Source organism: Astyanax mexicanus, chromosome 14 (genome assembly GCF_023375975.1).
Source record: "Astyanax mexicanus isolate ESR-SI-001 chromosome 14, AstMex3_surface, whole genome shotgun sequence".
Taxonomy (NCBI): Eukaryota; Metazoa; Chordata; class Actinopteri; order Characiformes; family Acestrorhamphidae; genus Astyanax; species Astyanax mexicanus.
In genome coordinates, this window is record NC_064421.1 from 46430298 (window position 1) to 46451541 (window position 21244).

General features: G+C 35.8%; 1 protein-coding gene across 2 annotated transcripts; it reads left to right on the forward strand.

Moving 5' to 3' along the window:
* The first annotated feature begins 2879 nt into the window (after window positions 1-2879).
* arhgap11a (Rho GTPase activating protein 11A) lies at window positions 2880-19176 on the forward strand. 2 transcript variants are annotated; one of them, XM_007257922.4, is made up of 12 exons: window positions 2880-3685; window positions 5766-5836; window positions 6397-6493; window positions 6593-6849; window positions 8409-8572; window positions 8674-8808; window positions 8944-9018; window positions 10487-10654; window positions 11074-11200; window positions 12097-12205; window positions 13943-14087; window positions 15943-19176. In XM_007257922.4, exons 1-12 carry the CDS (start codon window positions 3554-3556, stop codon window positions 17451-17453), a joined length of 2991 nt encoding a protein of 996 aa, XP_007257984.3. In that variant the 5' UTR covers window positions 2880-3553; the 3' UTR covers window positions 17454-19176. The 2 variants fall into 2 exon arrangements, with proteins under 2 accessions (XP_007257984.3, XP_015463528.3); XM_015608042.3 differs by lacking the exon at window positions 8944-9018.
* Window positions 19177-21244: the final 2068 nt, after the last annotated feature.

Below are 21244 nucleotides of genomic sequence, written 5' to 3' on the forward strand. Positions count from 1 at the left end.
CATCAGATAAACACAGTGATATTTAAGAAATTGAGATTATAGGATTTACAGAAAGTGTGCAATAATTCTTTAAACAAGACAACCACCCTAAAACTGCTTAAAATCTACTAAAGCACTAAAGCATTCATGCAGAGGAACAAGTGCAACATTCTGGAAGGATCATCTCAGATCATCTCAGATCATCTCAGTCCCCAGACCCGAATATTATTGAATATTATCTGTGGTGTGATTTAAAGTGGGCTGTTCATGATCATCAAACCCATACCTGACTGAACTGGAGATGTTTTGTAAAGAAGAATGATCCAAAATACCTTCAATCAGAAGCTGGACTATCACTGGAAGCTAAAGGAAGAGTTTAGAGGCTGTTATTTCTGCAAAAGGAGGATCTACTAAATATTGATGTCATTTTTTTGTTGGAATGCCCAAAAACACTTTCTATAAATCCTATAAACGTAATTTTACTTCTCAAATATCACTGTATTCGTCCGCTATATGATATATTTAACTAAAATTGCTGATCTGAACAACTAATGACTTATAAAGGAAAATCATGAAAATTATCAGGGGTGACCAAACTTTAAACAATATATCTAAATCATAGTTTAATCTCTAAGGCTATAGGCAGCAGTTTAGGAGCACATGGCAGCTGTCCACGCAGCACCAACACGTGTTGTAGAAACAGAAATAGGTTTAGAAACTGCTGAGTGAGGAAAACGAGGAGGACTGTCACAGGTGCCAAATCCGAGAGGGGTCACTGGGCCATACGGCTCTCCAACACTAAAAAAAGGAAAGAGGCAACGTTACTGCAATTATACAGCCAAGCATGAGAAAAGACATGAATGTGAAACTGCTGACAGTGCAGGAACAGTAGTAATAGTCAAACTGTAATTTAACTGTAAGATTTGTAGGATGCAGAATCACTATCGCACTCTTTAGTATGGAAGCCCACTCATGCCATGTAAAATAAAAACCTTTTATTCTAATTATTGCATAAATTGTTATCTCATTAGTTTAGTTTTTTCTTTTAAACTAACCCCTTATTTTAAGAAAATAAGTTGTTCTTTTCAGGTACTAAATCTTTACTTTAAGCTACTAAACCCTCACTATTCTGAGAAACTAAGCCATTATTTAAAAATGCTTATATTGAGATACTAAGCCCTTATTATGAGATGCTTAGTTGTTATTGTGAGACAGTAATTGTTTTGTATTATTTTGAGTTACTAAGCCTTTATTTTTATTATTTTGAGATACTAAGCCTTTTTTCATTATTATTAGATACTAAGTCAATATTTTGAAATACGTCCTCATTATTTATTTTTATTATTTTGAAAATGTTATCTTTATTTTGAGATGTTATTTTGAGACACTCAAAATCTCATTATTTTTAGATACTAAGTTATCTCTATTCTATGTATTCTTCTGGAACTAACATCACATTTTGATTATTACTCTTAAAATCTCAAACAAAAAAACAAAAACAAAACAGAATAAAACCAATGCTTTAAAACAGAACAAAACTAATGCTTCAAAACAGAATAACTAATAGTTTTCACACAGTATAAGAGAATGTTGATTAGCTGTAGACCAGCAGCTGTGAGGTGTGGTTTTTCTGACAGATGATTTCACAGTGTGTGAAGAGGCTTTTTAGAATTACAATAGGCCAGACTTCCTTATCTAATATATATCTTACAAAGATGACCCTTTCTCTCTCAGAAGAAAGCATGTTTATCTAATCTATCCTGACAAAAAGAACAAAGACTCATTATTAAACTCTTCTCCTCTGGGCTTAGTAGTGTAGTGTAGAGCCAAATTTAAGAAAAAGGTTACTTATACTGACTGTACTGAGATTTTGTAAAATGACTAAACTTACGTAGATTTAAGTAAGTGTTCTTTAAATATAATTTTAACACACTTGAAGTATATTCTAATTGCATTACTTTTTGTACTGATGAAAATATTATGTACACCTTAACGACACTGGAAAAAGAACTACATTAACGTGTACTTTAAGCGGTATTTAATGTCACAACATACATATTTATTTATTGCTTATACATTTTTTTGGAAATACAGAGTATATTTAATGTGTATTTTCATGAAGTATATTACATAAGTATATCTTTAATTAATTGAACATACTTGTAATGCTCCTAAATATACTTCTTTTACACAAGGAATGTCACTTAAAAACTTTCAAATTAAAATAAAGGACAGAGTAACGAACTTTACATAGATTTTAAAGAGTATGTGGTACACATATGCACCATGTTTTTTTTGGGTGGGGGGGTTAATTTGAAATGTAACAAATGAGAGCTTATATTATTATTATTATACAGCTCTGAAAAAAATAAGAGACCACTTAAAATGATGAGTTTCTTTTATTTTACGAACTGCTTGAATTTTTGCACCAGGAGTAAAGGCATAAAGTTATCCAAAAGCAAAAACTGTGATTAAAAAACAGGGTTATTCTACTAAATATTGATTTCTAAACTCTTAAAACTTTTATGAATATGAACTTGTTTTCTTTGCATTATTTCAGGTCTGAAAGCTCTGCATCATTTTGGTTATTTCAGTCATTTTTAAATTTTTTTGCAAATAAATGCTGTAAATGAAAATATTTTTATTTGAAATTTGGGAGAAATGTTGTCTGTAGTTTATAGTATAAAACGACAATGTTATATGTTATATATATGTATATTATTATATTTCCTACTGTAACTAATAGCTAAACATCCGCACTCTCTGCTGCTGTTTATTATTCCTACACATACACGCACTCACCAGTCACGTGTCCGGAATTAACCAATCAGAGAGAGAGGCAGAGAGTCGCGAGGCAGGCGCTGAGAAATTTGAACATGCTGTAGCCAATCAGAGCGCAGGAGAGGAGCGGCGCTGCCGTTTGAAAGACGTTTACAGGAGACGGGCAGGAAGAGTGAGAGTCAGGGGGAGCGGATATGTTTACTGTATAGGGATTTTACGGGTTTATACGGGTTTAATTCGGTTTCTGGACAGTTTTAGAGGCTGGACTTCGGTGGTGTGAAAATGTTGGATAGGTAGAATTAGAGAGAACTGCTTTTAAACCGCTCATTTTATTCCTAACAACAGTAACGGTAGGTAGCTTAGTTAGCCAAGTTAGCTAAGCTAACTAACAGTGGGTCAACGAACAGAAGCGTAACTCTGAGGTAATTAGCCTGATAGCTAGCTTAGTTTGTTGGCTAGGTTTGCTATTACAGTATTTTATTTTCAGGCGCACTCTGAGTTGAGTTTATTTTACCTCATTTTTGAATGTCTGAAGTTTTTAATTTAGGCTAAGAACATCGCGCGGACCAAGCTAATAGAACCTCTTTAGCTAGCTTAAAAAGAAAACCTAGCTAACGCTAGCTAGCTAGCTAATTGTTTATTGACCCGACTGCTGTTCCCTGAGCGGCTGTATCTGTAGCTACTGTGGAACCGTCTGTCCCCATTCAGCTCCATTGTTTTAGGGTAAAGTTATTCCTGGTCAGTTCTCACGGACTGAGGAACTTCTGTAGCTAAGTTTACTAACTAAAGCAGAATGAAAACGGTGGAGAGAAACGTGGTGCGCCTGGCTGTGGTGCAGCACCTCCGTGCAACCTATGGAATAAAAATTAAAAACTGGAATAAAAGCAAAACGAGCAGCAGCAGCAAGCTGACAGCAGGCAACTCGGTAAGTTATAGCTCTCTGTTTAGCTTTGTTTTAGACAAATGCTGTATAATGCAAAGTTAACGTTACTAGTGCATTGAAAATCTAACTGTAAATTTACTAGCAATTCAGTTAACTTAAAAAGGTGTGTGAAAAGTTAACAATCAGTGATTGTTTGGAGAGACATGTCTGTCATCTGCTGGTGTTGATCCACTGTGTTTTATTATCAGGTCTAAAGACAGTGCAGTTTTTTTTCCAGCAAAACCTTACAGAAATTCATTCTCCCCTCTGTTGACAACTTTTGTGTTGATGCAGATTTTATTTTCCAGCAGGACTTCTTCAGGTCTTCATTGGCTGTAAGACATACTCATCAACAATAAACCAAATAAGCACTTAAAATTGATCCCTCTGTGTGTAATACATCTGTAAGTTAACGTTACTAGTGCATCTCAAAAAATTAGAATAACATTAAAAAGCTAGTTTACTAGTAATTCAGTTAAAAAGAAGTGTGAAGAGTCCACAATCAGTGATGGTTTGGAGAGACATGTCTGTCATCTGCTGGTGTTGATCCACTGTGTTTTATTATCAAGTCTAAAGACAGTGCAGTTTTTTTTTCCAGCAAAATCTTACAGATATTCCTGCTCTCCTCTGCTACTGACAACTTTTGTGGAGATGCAGATTTCATTTTCCAGCAGGACTTCAGGTTTTAATTGGCTGTAAGACATAATCATCAACAATAAAGGAAATAAGCACTTAAAATTTATCCATCTGTGTGTAATACATCTATATAATATACCTTTTCAATGATACTTACATTTTTTAATGCACTAGTGTTCTATTCAATACTTTAAACGTATTTAATAACACTGGTTGGAGTGTGTGTGATTTGTTGCATGCTTGCACACTCGCACTGTTTCACCATAACAAGAATGATGAGAACTTGTTTGTTGAAATCATTTGTATTGCAAGTCATCAGGGCATTGTCATTGTTGTTGCCAGTCTCATTGCAAATGAAAAAGTTGCACAATTTGCTCTTGTATGAAGCACATGAGAGATGAGTGCTGTACGATATGGCCAAAATGTATATTACCATATATATGTCACAATGTTTGAAGACATTGGCACATTACAATTTTAAATAAATCTTTGCTGCACGTTATCCAAATTAACAGAGGTTTTGCACAATTTACAGTTGGGTCAGCATGCATATTAAAGCATATTGTTGATGCAATAGGAAAACTTGACAGATATATTAGTACATTATTCCATGCACTAGTGCAACACTGATCAAACCAAAACTAAAAAACTCAGTATATTAATATAATAATATATCTAATAATATATGATAGTGTGTAATAAAATAACATGACTGTCACCTGCATGCATGCCCAGGCAGCAGCAATTAGATAATGACTTCTTTTAAATCTACACACTGAACTATAGTCTTTGTCAAATGTATATTTCTTGACACTTTAATGGTCTCCTCTGCACTGCTTTAAATGAGTTGATTTTTACTTTGGCATTTGAAAATGGTTATACTACCTCAGTGTTAATAAGACTTCCAGTTGCAGGTGTCCTCATCCAGCGGTTTACTGTTTGTTACATTCAGTTTAATTGGGAATGTATGACTTTTATAGGTCATCAGTTACAGGGAGTTTTTCAGCACAGCAATATTGTTAATTTTTAGCAGACCTGCAGCTTTTACGCTTTTACTTTCCGTTGAAAGTAAATTGAGTAATTCAATTTCAGAAGTTGGCGGGTGCATTTCACGTGTTGTTACTTTTCAAATGAACAGAACAGTTCTTGTTCACTTTTTTTATGTTGTTTTTCTAAAAACTGTTTCAGGAACGTTAATTTACTTGGCTGACCTGAGTGTCTGATGAGATGGTGTTGAAAAAAAGAGACAAGCCCTACAGCTATGAAACATTGCTCATAAACAACTAGCTTGGCTTGACATTTTTCTCGTGTGTAGACTTGTCATAACATGTAAAATTTGCACCTCTTGTTTAAAGCATAGGCTACATTGGGCAGGAATAAACTCAAGCTGTTTCAGTTAACTGATCTTATAAATTTATCTGTTTTTTATTTTTATTTCTATTTTTAGATAAAGGTCTTTGGAGTTGCTTTAGAAAGTCTGCCACATTGTCATGTGCTAGACTATGGAGATATACCCTGGTAAGAAGCATATTTTTTCCTTTAAAATCTATAGTGCTGTAATGATAGTAAATATTTATCAGGACATTGAATTTGACTTCCATACATTTTATTGCTTAAATTTTTTTTCTTATGTTGGCTTTGGAAACAGAAATTTGACAGCAGAACATTTCCCTTTAAATAAAACAGATTAATTGCATTGAAAAAATGACAATTCTGCATGTATAAAGTGTTATTTTATATGTATTTCTATCATGTCTATTACAACAAACATAAATTCTGGTTCCCAAACAGAATACAAGCACACTTAAAAGGACAGTGCACACTTTTTTAAAATATATAATAAATAAATGTTTAGATCACAAGACATCAGTTTAATAGGACAACATGTTAAGCTTTTTATTTATTTATTCATTTATTTATTTTCTAACGTGCAGAAAACCTAGCTGATGGTTTCCCTACACTTCCACAATTCCTCTCATTCATGTTATGAATAATATACAATGTAAAAAATATATAAAAATGTTTAAACAAAAAAACAGTTTCACTAATGCATCTATAACTTCTCTCAACTCGTGTAGCTTCCTTGTGGATGCCTGTACATGCCTTATGTCTCATTTGGACACAGAGGGCCTGTTCAGAAAATCTGGTTCCATTGTTAGAGTGAAGGCGATTCGGGTGAGTGATTACTTTTCTTGACTTGTCTGACCTTTCATGGAGAGCCCCCCCGGCTGGTACCCCTGTTTGAACAGTGGCTGTATTGTTTTGACCCTGTAGGCTAAGTTGGATCAGGCTGAGGAGTGTCTGTCCACTGCCCTCCCACTGGACATCGCTGGGCTTCTGAAACAGTTTTTCCGGGAGCTGCCTGAGCCAATCCTGCCCACAGACCTGCAGAGTGCCTTTCTAAAAGCCCAGGAGCTGCCCACCTCCGAGGAGAGAACATCGGCCATCATCCTGCTGTCCTGTGTACTGCCTCATGGCAATGTCAACATTCTGCGCTACTTTTTCAGCTTTCTGAACAGAGTCTCTCAGAGGTAAGCTGAAAAGGAATTTCTGACAGTCATGGTCTGTGCTGCTAAGATGTTTTTGGTTTCTTTAACATTTTAAACACCTTTTAGGCAATAAAAGCTGATTTTAAATCCCATATTTAGCTGTTTTTATATTATTTAAAAGCAGTGGATGGCATGGCAGAAATAATCATTGACTAATAGTCAAAAAATAATAAAATGATTTGTCAAATAGCAAGCTAAGCAATAGTTGCAGCATTACTTAAAATATGACACATTTGACATACTGTATAAACATGTAGTCAGATTTTTACATTTTGCAATAGTTCTGTGGGCTTACTGGTTTTCAATATGTTTATGTAAAAATGTCAGATATAAAAGGGCTTGAAGTTTATTTGCCAAACAAAGCAGATAAACAGCCCCAAAACATGATACTACCACCCCCAAGCTTAACATTTTGCAAAACATTGTCTAGTGGGAACACTGTTCCTGCAAACATACTTCTGGTCATTGTATATCTTCTGACCAGAAGGCTTTTATTAGTCCATGTGTTCAGATGCAAAATAGTATGGTCTTTAAGTGCTTCTTCTTTGACAGAGGTCTCTCAGTTCAGTGGATGTAAAACCTGCTTGACTGCAGACAGTGACATTGGTATTCCAGCAGCTTTTAGTGCATAGCAAGCCTATGCCTTAGGGGTTCTTGGTTTGTTCCTGACCATCCAGCTACACCTCCCAGTAGTTTGAACCAAGTAATTTTGGTATTTGCAGTCGTTTAGAAATATCTCAGCGTAATGTGCTGCCAAAGGAATAACCAAAATGATTTGTGTAGCTAGTGGCTCAATTCTATTTCAGCCCTTGGCCCAACCACTTAGCACTACGCCTCTGTTTTGCATGTGGACATTTAGGGGGGTAGGGTTCCCTGATTCTTTGTTAGATTTTAGTGATAAGAGGAAGTGTTGTGGAGGGTATATAGCTCTTTAAATTTGAATGAAAATTCACTCTTTAAACAGAGGGCTGTGATAGTTCATTTATGCACCACTTGCCTGCTTTCTGATGACATATAATGCCCTAAAGAGCCAATCCTATTTTACCACTGGTCACACCATTTACCCCTTCCCCTTCTTTTTAAGTGTAACCCTTCCCCTTGGAAGAGAGGGTGAAATCCTCCCAATTATTATTATTATTATTATTGTCCATATAATTATTATTGTATAGTTCTATAAATCCATATTCTGCTATTTTCAGCTTCTCTTCTGTGATAAAAAGGCATCTGTTTTGTTTGTGTGAGGCCCGTGTGTGTGTGTGTGTGTGTGTGTGTGTGTGAAGTCTCAGTCTGCTTTTCCCTGATTGTCTCGATGCAGCGCTGCTGCCGGATTAATTTGAATAGAGTTAAGCTCTGCTGAACTTTTTTTTGCTGGAGGGCGAGGCTGCGTTCAACGCAACCCAGCATGCACCACGATATGCGGCGGCTCTCTATTGAAATGAATAGGCTGCATCGGGGCTTAAGTGCCAGCGGGCACTATGAGGAGTGTAGGTAAACTCCTGGCTACAACTGTATCGCTTATCTATATTATTTATCTCATCCAGGTGTGGGGAAAACAAGATGGACAGTGGCAACCTTTCTGTTATCTTTGCTCCAAACCTCCTCCACTGTGGAGATGGGACAGAGAAGATGAGCACGAGTACAGAGAAGAAACTAAAACTTCAAGCTGCCGTGGTGCAGTGCCTTATTGATAATGCTGAAGACTTGGGTAAGTAGTCATTTTTGACAGTAACTTATGATTCTAATATAATAAACTTGTTCTTGTTGTTCCCAATGTGAGGAGTACTAAAATGCTCTGTATGTGTCCAGGTGTGGTACCAGAGTTCCTCATCGCCAAAGTTCCAGCCATGCTGGGATGTGAGTCTGGAGTATTTTCCCCAGCGGATGCTGCGGAGGATGGAAATACACCTTCAGGGGTGAAAAGATGCAGGCGCAGTTTTGGAGGTGAGAGATGTTTGAGTCTTTTCTTTGTGTACTTTGTGTTGTTTTTAATGCAATTGTAGCCTGACAAAGTATTTGTGAGAGGGATACTAAAAAACATAGGCCTTCACAGATGAGTGGTTTTGTTTTGCGTTCCAGATGTTGTAAACGGCGCTCTGAGTATATTAAAAACTAGTAGAACTCCCTCTCGTACACCTCAGTCTGACGGAGCAGGTAGGTGTATGTTAAGCTCAGGTTAGACTTGCCTGCAGAATCACTGAAAGCATGCAGGTTACTTGACCTCAGTAGCTAAGCTGCATATACTTATGTTGAGGTAATAAGGCTTTCCGTATTAAATATCTGCTTGCTGTAAGATTTGCCAATGAATGGTAGTTGTAGTATTCAGTCATGGATCTTTCCAGTGCATCAATCTGCTGTTTCTCACTTGTAGACATGCTTTTCTTGCTGAATGAAATGAATGGCTAATTGTTGGCTTTTTGCTTGTGCTTGCTTGGGGAAATTCTTGGGGTATTTTCACACTTGAGCCTTTTCTAGACTTCTGATTTTGCACAAGAAGCAGTGTAATTGGTTAATTTCATCTCATTACTTCCTGTTTCAAGGAAGGAAAATAAAATATTACATATGTTTCCTCTATTATTATTATTATTATTATTATTATTATTACACAGTGCTTATTGCTGTGAAAATAACAGCCTGTTGGCGAATGCAACATCCGTGTGTGGGAAAAATGCCATCAAACGAGATATGAAATTGTGTGATCAATACACAAATCATAAGAAATACTGCTGTGTTAAAAGAAACCTGCGATAATGATCACCTTTTTCAAACAAGCTCAGAATTCTCCTTGATTTCCAGACCCAACTATTCGGTACATGTGTGAAAATGCTCTTAAATATTCCAGCCTTTATTGTGCTCGTCTGTAAGTGAAGCCGTCTCTCTGATTTGTCTGAATATATCTGAACAATTCCAGCATTCCTTTCACTATATCTCCATCTTATTTTTTATTTTGTGTTTCTTAACCACCACTTCCTGGCACACTGGTCAGCTATATGGTAAAATCAGATAATTGTACTGACTGATATTGGATTATCCTGCACATTTCTGTGACTGTCCGCTAAACCTCTGAACACACTCTGTTTAATTTAGCAACATCAGCTCAGTTGATTGGCTCAAAATGACAAATTCATGCACATTGATCCTCTGATATATTTTTTTTAAAGCTTAACATCTTAGAAAATGCTGTTTTATCACTGGCTTATGCATTCCTGCATCAATGTGGAAGGAGTTCCTTGGTGCTCACCAATACTAAATGTGGACAAAGAGGTGTAAACTGACAAAAATGGTTTATATTGTGAAAAATACTGATAGTTTCCTGTTTTTTACCCATTGTTGCTACTAATTGCACTGTTTTGCAAGATCTCCTCATGCCACAGAAAATGGCTGCATCACTGTACTGCACTGACAGTTTCTGTTAACCCTTTTTACAAGTATTCTTACAAGTGAAAGAGTTCACTATTTTTAATATAATAATATATATTAAAAAGTGTGCTGGGGTGGAAAGGTTAAGAATATTATTTATGCTCGCTTGTTTAGTCCTTTTTCTGTCAGTGTTATAAATTCATGATGAGCTTAAATGAAAGCGTTATTTCTTTATTTTGCTTTTTATCTCTTATTCCTGTAGTTTTTTCCACTGACACGCCAGTTATCATAACGCCCAAGCGCAAACTTCCCATGGAGTCGGGGCAGAGTTACGGATTCTCCAACAAGAAGCGGAGGTCTCTTAAGAAGAATCTCGGTCTGGAGCTGTTTCCCAATCCTCTGTTTGGAGGAGGTTCCACACCTGGATCAGGTACGATATTTTTAAAACCAACTACAGCACAACAAAAGTTTTTATTGTTTTAACATTTTCGAAACAGATACCCAAATTATACCTTTTTTTTTTTTCTAAATTGTAACCAAAAAATACAAAAAACAATCATTATTCACACACACTGTATTTTACAGACTAAGTAGGTGCTCTCAGCCTAAATATGTTTTATTTAGCAAATAAATGAACTTATTATATAACTTCAGATTATAAGTTTCATTTGCTGAACTATTTATATATTTATTTATTTATTTATTTTTTTATTTTTTTACTTTGCAAAATAGAAAAAAAATATTTTGGCCTTTTCACAGGTTAAAAAAGTCACTGATCTAGACCAGAACCAGATAACCTCGTATAGAGATTCATATTGCACACAATAAATGTTTCCGTTGTTCTTTCAGTGCACAGTGCCTCAGGAACCCTGGACTCCTCTCGGAGTGGAATATCCTCTGTGGGGAGAATCAGTCGACTGTCTGCAAGCTCTTCAAGAAGAAGGAGCAAAAGACTGAGCCACAGAAATGTTAATCGGTATGTTTCATTAACTTTCTGAAAGTAAAAGAGATTTCTGACAGTAAAGAAAGGTTTAAAGTTTACATTCTTTTTCACATTTGATTTATTTTTGTCTCTACATAACTGAAATCCCAACTTCATTGTAACTGAGAATCACACATTCAGATTAAATGAATTGTTTAAATTAAAGCTGCATATTTTAAAAGACAGCATTTATTTTTCATTCATACAGTTAAGTAATATATTGAACCATGTTTGGGACAGTCATGTCAAGAAACAATTTTGGGATTTGGCTTATTTGGCACAAATATATCAATCCTAAGCCCTAAGTAACCATAAACCTGCCATGTAGGGGTGGGGGATATGACAAAACTCTGTTTTAAAAAAAATATATTTTAATAATACAATACTGCAACAAAATGAAAATTATATGTTACTATTGAATATGATAAGATATGGGACACTCCTAACTGAGATTTAAAAAATACAAGAATTTCATGGCTAAATTGGAGCAGCCTGATGTATAATCTTCATTAATTGCACATTGCACCAGTAAGGATTGCAACAGGATTAACTGTGGACGCTTTAAGAGGAAGCTGTCTGAAAGGGATGTTCGGGTGCTAACCCGGATTGTATCCAAAAAACGTAAAACCATGGCTGATCAAATCAAGGAACTGTCCGTCACTACAATAAATCATTGTGGTCTAAAACCAGGTGTTTCAGTTTCATTGTACAACTGTATATCTCCCTGACAATTACCCTACTTCTCCGCAGTACTCCAAGTACTCAAGTCTCTGTAGTTTCAATATATTAAATTTTTATTGAGCATGCTGATGACTATAGATTCTGAAATATATTTTTTCTTGTTTATTAGTGTATGATATATGGTTTGTTTTGTCTTGTTTTTTTTATAGAGTGGAATCTGGGAAAGCCGGCTGCTTTTCTCCAAGAGTGACAAAAAAAGAGGCGACCAGAAAGTCTTTGCGTCTGCGCTTTAGCCTCGGGAAGCCCAGTCGAGATTGTGTAAGTCCATCTTCTCAGTCTGCTTCCTCGAGAAACTGCACAATCCAACCTTAATCAACTTCTTCACTGTTTTATTCAGTACTGTATAAATTTGCACGTTTGTTTGTCTCTCTGTGTGAACAATTGTGCATGATGGCTTTCATGTAATTGATGGATGTAATTTTCCTTCATTTGTTAATGGAAGTCCTTCAGCACAGGACAGGAATATTAGACAGTTTAATATTTTGGACGTGTATCTGTTTGTCTGTTATTTTTAAGCTTATCTGTTGATTATGGACTAGTGCATTTTCTTTTTTTTTTTTAGCATTGTAGGTACGTCTTAGCATTGTTTGTGTATGGAAACAACAGAAATGTGTTATTTAGTCTATTGTCTGCACACTCAATCACTAATAAGTACTAAAAAACACAATGATAATGATCCAGTTCTGATGGAGGAATATTAATAGGAGATTTTATTGTGCTGATGTCCACAGTAAATGTGAATAATTGCTTTCTTAAGGCCCTTATCAGTGCAATTTTAATGATTTATTTCATACCATTTCACACCAAGTGAACACACAATGATTTCCACAAATAATTGAAACCATTTATAAATCCTATTCAGCGTTCTGCATTGTCTAATGTGTTTAAATCAGGCTGACCAATCCATGCTGAGCTCTGTTAAGCATCAGAGCTCTAATGTTAAGGTAGCAATTAACAATTTAGCATTAAGACGGCAGCAGAACAGATCATTTTGTTCAGAGCACAATTACTTGTACTCGGATCAATATGAAAGCTTTAAACTGGCAGAGGATAAAGATTAAGTGGTGGTTAATATTTATTTCACTTTTAACTGAAGCTTCTCTTGCTAATGGGCACTTGTGTGGTTAAATTGGAGGTTTAAAAAAAACATATGAATTGAGCAGATAGCAGATAATGAGCAAAGAAACAGAAAGAGAAGTATTTTGAGAGCTATGGACACATTTACACAGCACATAAGGCAAAAAAAAAAACCCAAAACATTTTTTTTTTTGTTTTGCACGACTGGGGAAAAAAAATACTGTGTCAAAGTGCATTTACACTAGACTGCCTTTTCTTAAGAAAGTAGTGTCTGTTAAACAATGTCTTATTGTTCTGAACAGGACAGTTATGCATCTAAATGGGCTATAACTGGAAATAAGGTAGCACAGTGCATTTTTATTAAGTCTTTGGTTAGAAAAAAAAAACAGATGGTTGCGCTTCTTTCAAATTTTATATATATATTTTTCTTGTTTTCTTTATGCAAAACAAAAATGTGTCTGAAAGCACATTTTAATCGGGTGCCAATTTTCACTACGATCACTTTTTAAGCCTTAAAACACTAATTTGCATGTTAGTCACCTAACATTGCATTTCTTAAAAGATTAAAAAAAGAGATTAGTATATGTTAGTTTTATGTAACCTATAGCTACTGAAAATGTTTTACAATATTAAAATATATTTTAAGAAAGAAAAGCACTTAATATATATCATGTAACCTTTTAACCTTTTGCATATGTGAATGAAAAGTTGGGTGTGGGATGTCTTTGCCACAAAGAAATATGTTCTGATATTTTACTGCAAATGTAAAATGTGTGTTTCTTCTAAAATAAATATACATTTGTCAACTCAGTCATTACTGTTTTTTTTTTTAGTTGCACTTGTAATTCCAGAACTTAATAACACTTGGTTCTTATAAACGATCAGAGTAGTAAAAAGAAGGTGCCTTTATTCCAACAGAGTGTCTTATCACATTCTCAGCCGGTGCCAAAGGGGTCAGAGGCCATCGGTTGGCGTCTAGCAACACAAGAGAGCGTCACCACTTTTCACTTCACCAAAGATGCTGCATTTAGTCCGGCTGTTTTGAGAAACGGCACTTCAACAGGTCAGTGGTGTGTGTGTTTTATTTTATTTTATTTTATTTTTATTCTTTTGGTATTGTGTTAGAAATTAGGTCACTGAGGTCACATTAGGGCTGTGAGGTTAATCAAATTAATGTACCTTAAATGCATCTTTATGTAGTGTTGTAAAAGAGTTCTTTACAGATGCAAATATTTAACTACTTAGATTCCCTTCGGCAGCTTCTATACATAAAGATGTACAAACCCATCTTGAAAATCGAATTACTGTTTTAATACAGGATAAGAAAATTTTGTTAATACTGTGTTTTCGCCAAGAGTATGATTTAGTTCTAAAAATCTTCCTTCTCAAATCTCCTTTTGGCTCTAATTATTGTTGTATATAGATGAGGGTATATAGAAGTTACATTTTTTTTGTCTTATAGCTCTTTGAGGATGACCAAAATAAATTTTGTGGTTTTGGTTATATTATCAAAAGGTCAGTGGTGTGTGTGTTTATTTTATTTTATTTTATTTTATTTTATTTTTCTGGTATTGTGTTAGAAATGAGGTCACCATATGGCTGTGAGGTTAATCGAATTAATGTACCTTAAATGCATCTTTATGTAGAGTTGTACAAGAGTTCTTTACAGGTGCAAATATCTATCTAACTACTGAGATTTCCTCTGGCAGCTTCTAAATGTAAAGGTGTACAAACCCATTTTTGAAAATCGAATTACTGTTTTCATACGATTTTTAAAATGGGAATTTTGAGATTGTACGTCTTTACATATAGAATCTGCCAAAAGTAATCTCAGTAGTTAGACATTTGCAGACATTTGCATCTCTAAAAATAACTATTTTATGTGGCAGCGAATTTTATATTTTACACTTTTGCTTAATTGAACTACAAGGAGGTTATGTTTACACCGTGTTTTAAAATAAAAGCATAATGTAAGATAATGGGGGGCTTGCACATCACATGTATATGGTGCTGTCTGTTTACAAATAGAAAAAAAAATTAAGTTATATAAGAATTAAAAATTGTAATGGAGAATCGCTCATATATTTGCAGAATATCGAGTAGGGTTGTGCCATATCATATCGTACGCAATAATTTCGCCAACATTTTTGAATATGATAAACGATATTAAGCCCTAAAATATTGTGCAATATCACCCACCCCTTATTATCACATCACAATTATCACTACTTTTTTAAAATTTCCCATTATATATCTACTAGAGGCAGATTATACCTGTCTAGTATCATTTGTTTTACCTTAATCCTGGATATATGGAGATATTTGGAGTGCATTATTATTAGTATCATGACATTCTGGATCATTGACTTCTGTTACAAATCTGATAACATTTTTAAATCTCAGTTAGGGATGTGCTATATCATATCATATGCAATAATACAATTTAATTTTAATTTTGTTGAAAATTGTATTTATACATTGTTTGTTTTTAAAATCTTCCTTCTCAATCTCCTTTTTTCCTAAAATCTCCTTTTGGCTCTAATTATTTTTGTATATATATATATATATATATATATATATATATATATATATATATATATATATATATATATATATATATATGAGTGTATATAGAAGTTCAATTTCTCTTATTTGTCTTATAGCTCTTTAAGGATGACCAAAAGTAACTTTTTCATTAGGTAAAACAGTTCTCTCTCTCTTTCTTTATTTTTTTAAACTTTTTCTTTATTAGTCTTGTGATTTTGGTTATATTATCAGCTAAAAAAAATATAAATTGCCAGCATGATCAGTTTACAAAATGTACAGCATCATTTATGTGTGTTTTTTATGTGTCAGTTTTCCACTGTTTTGTGAAAGAAAGCAATTCTAAACGATTCCCTTTCCGTTTTTTTTCACAGGCTCAAAGTACATCAGTAAGTCTGAAGACAACCTGCTGACCCCATGTCCCTCTATGGAGCCGGGGACCTCTTTTTGCAGGAAGGAGACTCCAGATAGCGGAACACAGATCTACACGGGGAGCTCTTTCTCCGACACGCCAATGAGCTCCTGCCTCAAATCCGCCTACCGCTCAGAACCGATCATTGTCGTCACCAAACCACCTACAGTCGGTAACCTTCCAAAGAGCCTGTGCTGTGCTACCAGCTCTGAGAGCCTGGCGAGTTCTGAGTCCTGCACTGAGGAGCAGCGCTTTCATACGGGTCCTACTCTTCTGAGAATTAAAGGAGATGTTGATGAGTCTGTAGGTGTTTTTCATACGTCTGATGGTGATCAAACAGAGGAGGAGCCTAAAGAGAAAGTAGATGAAAATGCTAATGATACTGTTGCTTCTTCTGAGCCTTGTGTACCTTTGGAAAATACACCTATATCCACCGTACGTAAAACACAGCGCTTAGCAGATGATCCTGATGTCACCTTTGGACAGATTGAGATAGTTCCCTTGTCTCCTTTGCACATAGACAGTGCTCTGTTTGAGACGTATGAAGCAGGAAGTTCTGCATCTCTGAAAAACACCAGTGTTGAAAGTGTTGAGCAGGAAAGCAGCTCCTTGATTCAAGACAACTCAACAAGTTCTGAAAACTGCAGCAGCAGCCGCCTGATCGACGCTCTGGACATCCAAAGTCCTGTGGTTTTTAGACTCAACAGCTCCATCACGGTTCAGTCTACACCCTTTACTGCAAGAGAGCAAATAAGAGAACTCAACAGCTCGCAGATACCAGAGTTTAAAGAGCCGTCGCTTGCAGAAACATCTGAATCTTCAAGTGAAGACAAACCGCAAGAACCTCCTCCTCTATGTCCGGCTCAAATCCGCCACATGAAAGTGGCTGATCATATCCAGCGCTTTAACATGATGACTCTAAAATCGCCTAAAAACAGAGCGTCACGGTCTCCCTTGAAGTTCCAGCGCACTCCAGTTCGGCAGTCAGTCAGGAGGATCAACTCTCTGCTGGGTCAGAGGAAGGAGAACCGCTCTGGATGGTGCGCCACCAGTCGAGGACCTTCAGTCATGAAGTCTTTGAGTTTAGAATGTGGTCTGTCCACTGGAGCCACGACTCAACAAAGTAAAGTTCATGATCAAGATCAAAATCAAGGCATTGTGGCATCTTCTGGACAGAATGTGGTTAAAGATGTTGTTGATGAGGCTGTCGCAGCTGCTGTTCACCAAAAACTAATGACCCCCAACAAGTCCACTGTGAGGCACTGTGCCCTGGGAGATGTGACCAATACCATGGCAAAGGCTCAACCAAGAGCAAAAGCTGATGCCCACCATACTAAAAGCGCTCAGGCAGAATTTCCAAAGCCTCTCCTGCTTCAAACATCTGACAGAGACACAAGTCACTACAGGGGTTCACCCAGAAACCCACTGACGCAGGGGAAACTGCTCTCAGCTACCAAACCTGTAGACCTTTAAGACGTTAAGATGTTAAGGTGTTTGTCTAAGACTGCGGTGCTTCACAAATCTGTGAGCTTTTACTTTTTCTGCACTATTTACAGACAGATTGGTGCCTTCAGCTTTTGCCTTCGCAGCTCAAACTTATATTTCCAGTTAATCTCATCTATTCTTAATTTATTTCGTGACGAGTTTAGAGATTTGGTAGAGAGTTCTTGGTTGATGGTTGACGATTGATGGTTGTTTGTTTAAGGGTAGAGACTAGGATTTTATTCACATTTATAAACAAAAATATATATATAAGTTCAGTCCTAGTCATGACGTCAGTTCTTAGGCTAACAAGACAGAGGAGGGGGGGGGGGGGGACTAAAAATGATTTAAAACGGTGAGCTTTTCAAGACCTAGCTTGTGCTTCATGCATTTTTGCATTTTCTTGTTCTCTTTTTTTTGCAAGGTGAAATTCACTTTTTTTTTCCTTCCTCTTATTGTTGTTCTTAATTCCTGCTGTTTTAAAGATTTAAGCCATTTTTTTCATACTAATTGAGCAGAGGCTATGCTCAGTTGTCGTTCCATTGTATTGAGTCTAGGAATTGAGAATTTAATTCTTGTATAATGTGAAGGAGGGTATCGTCGCTGTACAATAATAATAATAATAAAAATGAAACCTTATCTCTAAAATTGAAAGCTTTTAAAAAATGTAAGTTAATGTATAATAACTAATACATTTTTAAAAATTAAATTAATTTTATTAATTTACCCAACCCACTTATTAGGACTCCCCCTATCACTAGTGATGCTCCCCAACACCGGAAGAGTGAAGACTAGCACATGCCTCCTCCAATACATGTGAAGTCAGACCCCACCTCTTTTTGAGCATTACTGAGGAAAGGACACTAGGAGGAAAGCGCAGCGACTCGGTTCTGATACATCAGCTCACAGATGCAGCCTCGTGCTGATCCACATCACCCTAGAAGTGATGAGGGGAGAGAGAGAGCACCATCTACTGTACTGTACCCACCCAGAGAGAGCAAGACCAACTGTGTGCTCTCTCAGGGCTCTGGCAGCTGATGGCAAGCTGCATGAACGGGATTTGTACCAGTGATCTCCCGATCGTAGATAGATAGATCACTCTAAGGTAATTTAAAGTAATTTTAGTGCATTTTTATTGGGTCATTCATCCAGAATTTTAGATTTATTTGCAGTGTACAAAATAAGGAACAGGGTTCATATGATTTAAAAAAACTAAAAGCAGACAAACATTTATTTATTTTTGTTTATTATTGTTATTGGACAGCAGCGATTTCCCTTAAAATGAAGTTTGCAAGTAAAAGCTGGAAGTTAGCAAGTGTGAGTGTGATCGCAGAAAAGTGTAAAGAGTGACTGATCTTCGTTTGCTGTGCTTGTGAGGATGAGGAGGAGGAGGATGACGATGTGGATGTTTGTCTTAATGACCTGGATGGAAGGACATATTTTACATATCAGACTTATTTACCTTCTATTTATTTTCTGTATTTTCTGAGCTTAATGGTTAAAGTCTTACACAGTAATGAACCTTAATGAAAACTTGTGTAAAAAAACAAATACTGATGTACCTCATGAGGTGTTGTAAGAATGAAACAGTATTACAAATTTTAATATTTGATCTGTCTTAAAATCCTAAAATTGTGAGTATGCTATGTTTATGAATATGTCTCAGAGATTTGTTTGAGAATAAAAAGTTCATAAAAGCTACTTTTAATCCAAACATCTGAGACGATGTGCGTGAAGTTCTTCTGTCCACCACAAGGTGGAGCACTGTGTGTTTTATTAAGCTGAAGGATTCTCCTCAGCAGGGCGGCTCATTTCTAGGAATGAAGATGATGACTCGAATTCCATTTTTACTTTGAAGTTGATTCGAAAAATCCTTTAAGACATGGGGAAAATATATAAATGTAATATAATGTAACTAGATCTGTATATTTTATATGAACAAGTCTGAACTATACATTTCCCTTAGCAATAACTTAAGTTTCCTACATTTTATTTGTTTTGTGTGGCGGTATTAATTTATTTTACATCACAATTTCCATTTGCAAATGAGCTGTATTCTGATTGGATGTTTTGTATTATACCTCAATCTACGCCTAAAAGCAGTCCCAGTCTGAAACACTCATTCAAACATGGTTATTTGAGAGAGATTTAAATATAGAAACAGATACGTTTTGTTAAATCACAAACATTTATCAAAGTTTGCTTAAATTTTGTGAATATATTTGAGTTTTAAATCAAACACAAAGATACTATGTATAACCCAACACGTTCTGTGCACACCACTCTGATAGGGGAAAAGTAAAATCTACATAAAATATATATATACAGCTCTGGAGGAAAAATAAGAGAGCACTTAAAAATGATGAGTTTCTTTGATTTTACCAAATTGAAAAACTCTAGAATATAATCAAGAGGAAGATGGATGATCACAAGCCATCAAACCACCAAACTGAATTGCTTGAATTTTTGCACCAGGAGTAAAGCAGCATAAAGTTATCCAAAAGCAGTGTGTAAGACTGGTGGAGGAGAGAACATGATGCCAAGATGCTTAAAAAACTGTGATTAAAAACCAGGGTTAATCCACCAAATATTGATTTCTGAACTCTTTATGAATATGAACTTGTTTCCTTTGCATCAGTTTACAATCCTTTCGGATTGTTAAAGTGCATCTCTAAAAGATTCCAGTTACACTTTATTTAAATTATACTTCATTATACATTATTATACACTCATAAGCATTATTTAAATAATGCGTTAAATTATTTGATTAATCATCAAAATATCATAATAAATCATAATAAACAGTCTGTGTAATCTGTCTTATAAACTGTACATTATTTGGGATTGATGCCTTGCTATAGTGTTATAAATGAAATCCATCACTTTAGTTTTTAGGGCAATTATTCTGTAATAGTGAACAGAGATCTGTATGAGTAAACTGAGATCTGTAGGAGTGAACTCTGCAAGATTTAGATGGGTAAAATGAAAAGTAAACTTTAGAAATGTGAACTGATATCTGTCAAAAGGAACATAGGTCTGTAGGATTGAGCGGGACTCTCTAGGAACAAATTAAAATTTGTAGGAGTGAACTGAGGTCTGTAAGAGTGAATTTAGGACTGTAGGATTGAGCGGGACTTTCTAGGAATAAACTGAGATCTGTAGTAGTGAACTGAGGTCTATAAGAGTGAGCTTAGGTCTGTAGGAGTGAATTTAGGTCTGTAGGAGTGAGCAGGGCTCTCTAGGAGTAAACTGTGATCTGTAGGAGTGAACTGAGGTCTGTAAGAGTGAATTTAGGACTGTAGGAGTGAGCGGGACTCTAGGAACAAACTGAGATCTATAAGAGTGAGCTTAGGTCTGTAGGAGTGAGTGGGGCTCTCTAGGAATAAACTGAGATCTGTAGTAGTGAACTGAGGTCTATAAGAGTGAGCTTAGGTCTGTAGGAGTGAGCGGGACTTTCTAGGAATAAACTGAGATCTGTAGTAGTGAACTGAGGTCTATAAGAGTGAGCTTAGGTCTGTAGGAGTGAGCAGGGCTCTCTAGGAATAAACTGAGATCTGTAGGAGTGAACTGAGGTCTATAAGAGTGAGCTTAGGTCTGTAGGAGTGAGCGGGACTTTCTAGGAATAAACTGAGATCTGTAGTAGTGAACTGAGGTCTATAAGAGTGAGCTTAGGTCTGTAAAAGTGAATTTAGGTCTGTAGGAGGGAGCAGGGCTCTCTAGGAATAAACTGAGATCTGTAGTAGTGAACTGAGGTCTATAAGAGTGAGCTTAGGTCTGTAGGA

Coding starts and splice junctions, on each gene's coding strand:
- arhgap11a (XM_007257922.4), top strand. CDS start 3,554: ATGAAAACGGTGGAGAGAAACGTGGTGCGCCTGGCTGTGGTGCAGCAC. Junction 8,573..8,673: donor TGATAATGCTGAAGACTTGG/GTAAGTAGTCAT, acceptor GTATGTGTCCAG/GTGTGGTACCAGAGTTCCTC. Junction 8,809..8,943: donor ATGCAGGCGCAGTTTTGGAG/GTGAGAGATGTT, acceptor TTTGCGTTCCAG/ATGTTGTAAACGGCGCTCTG.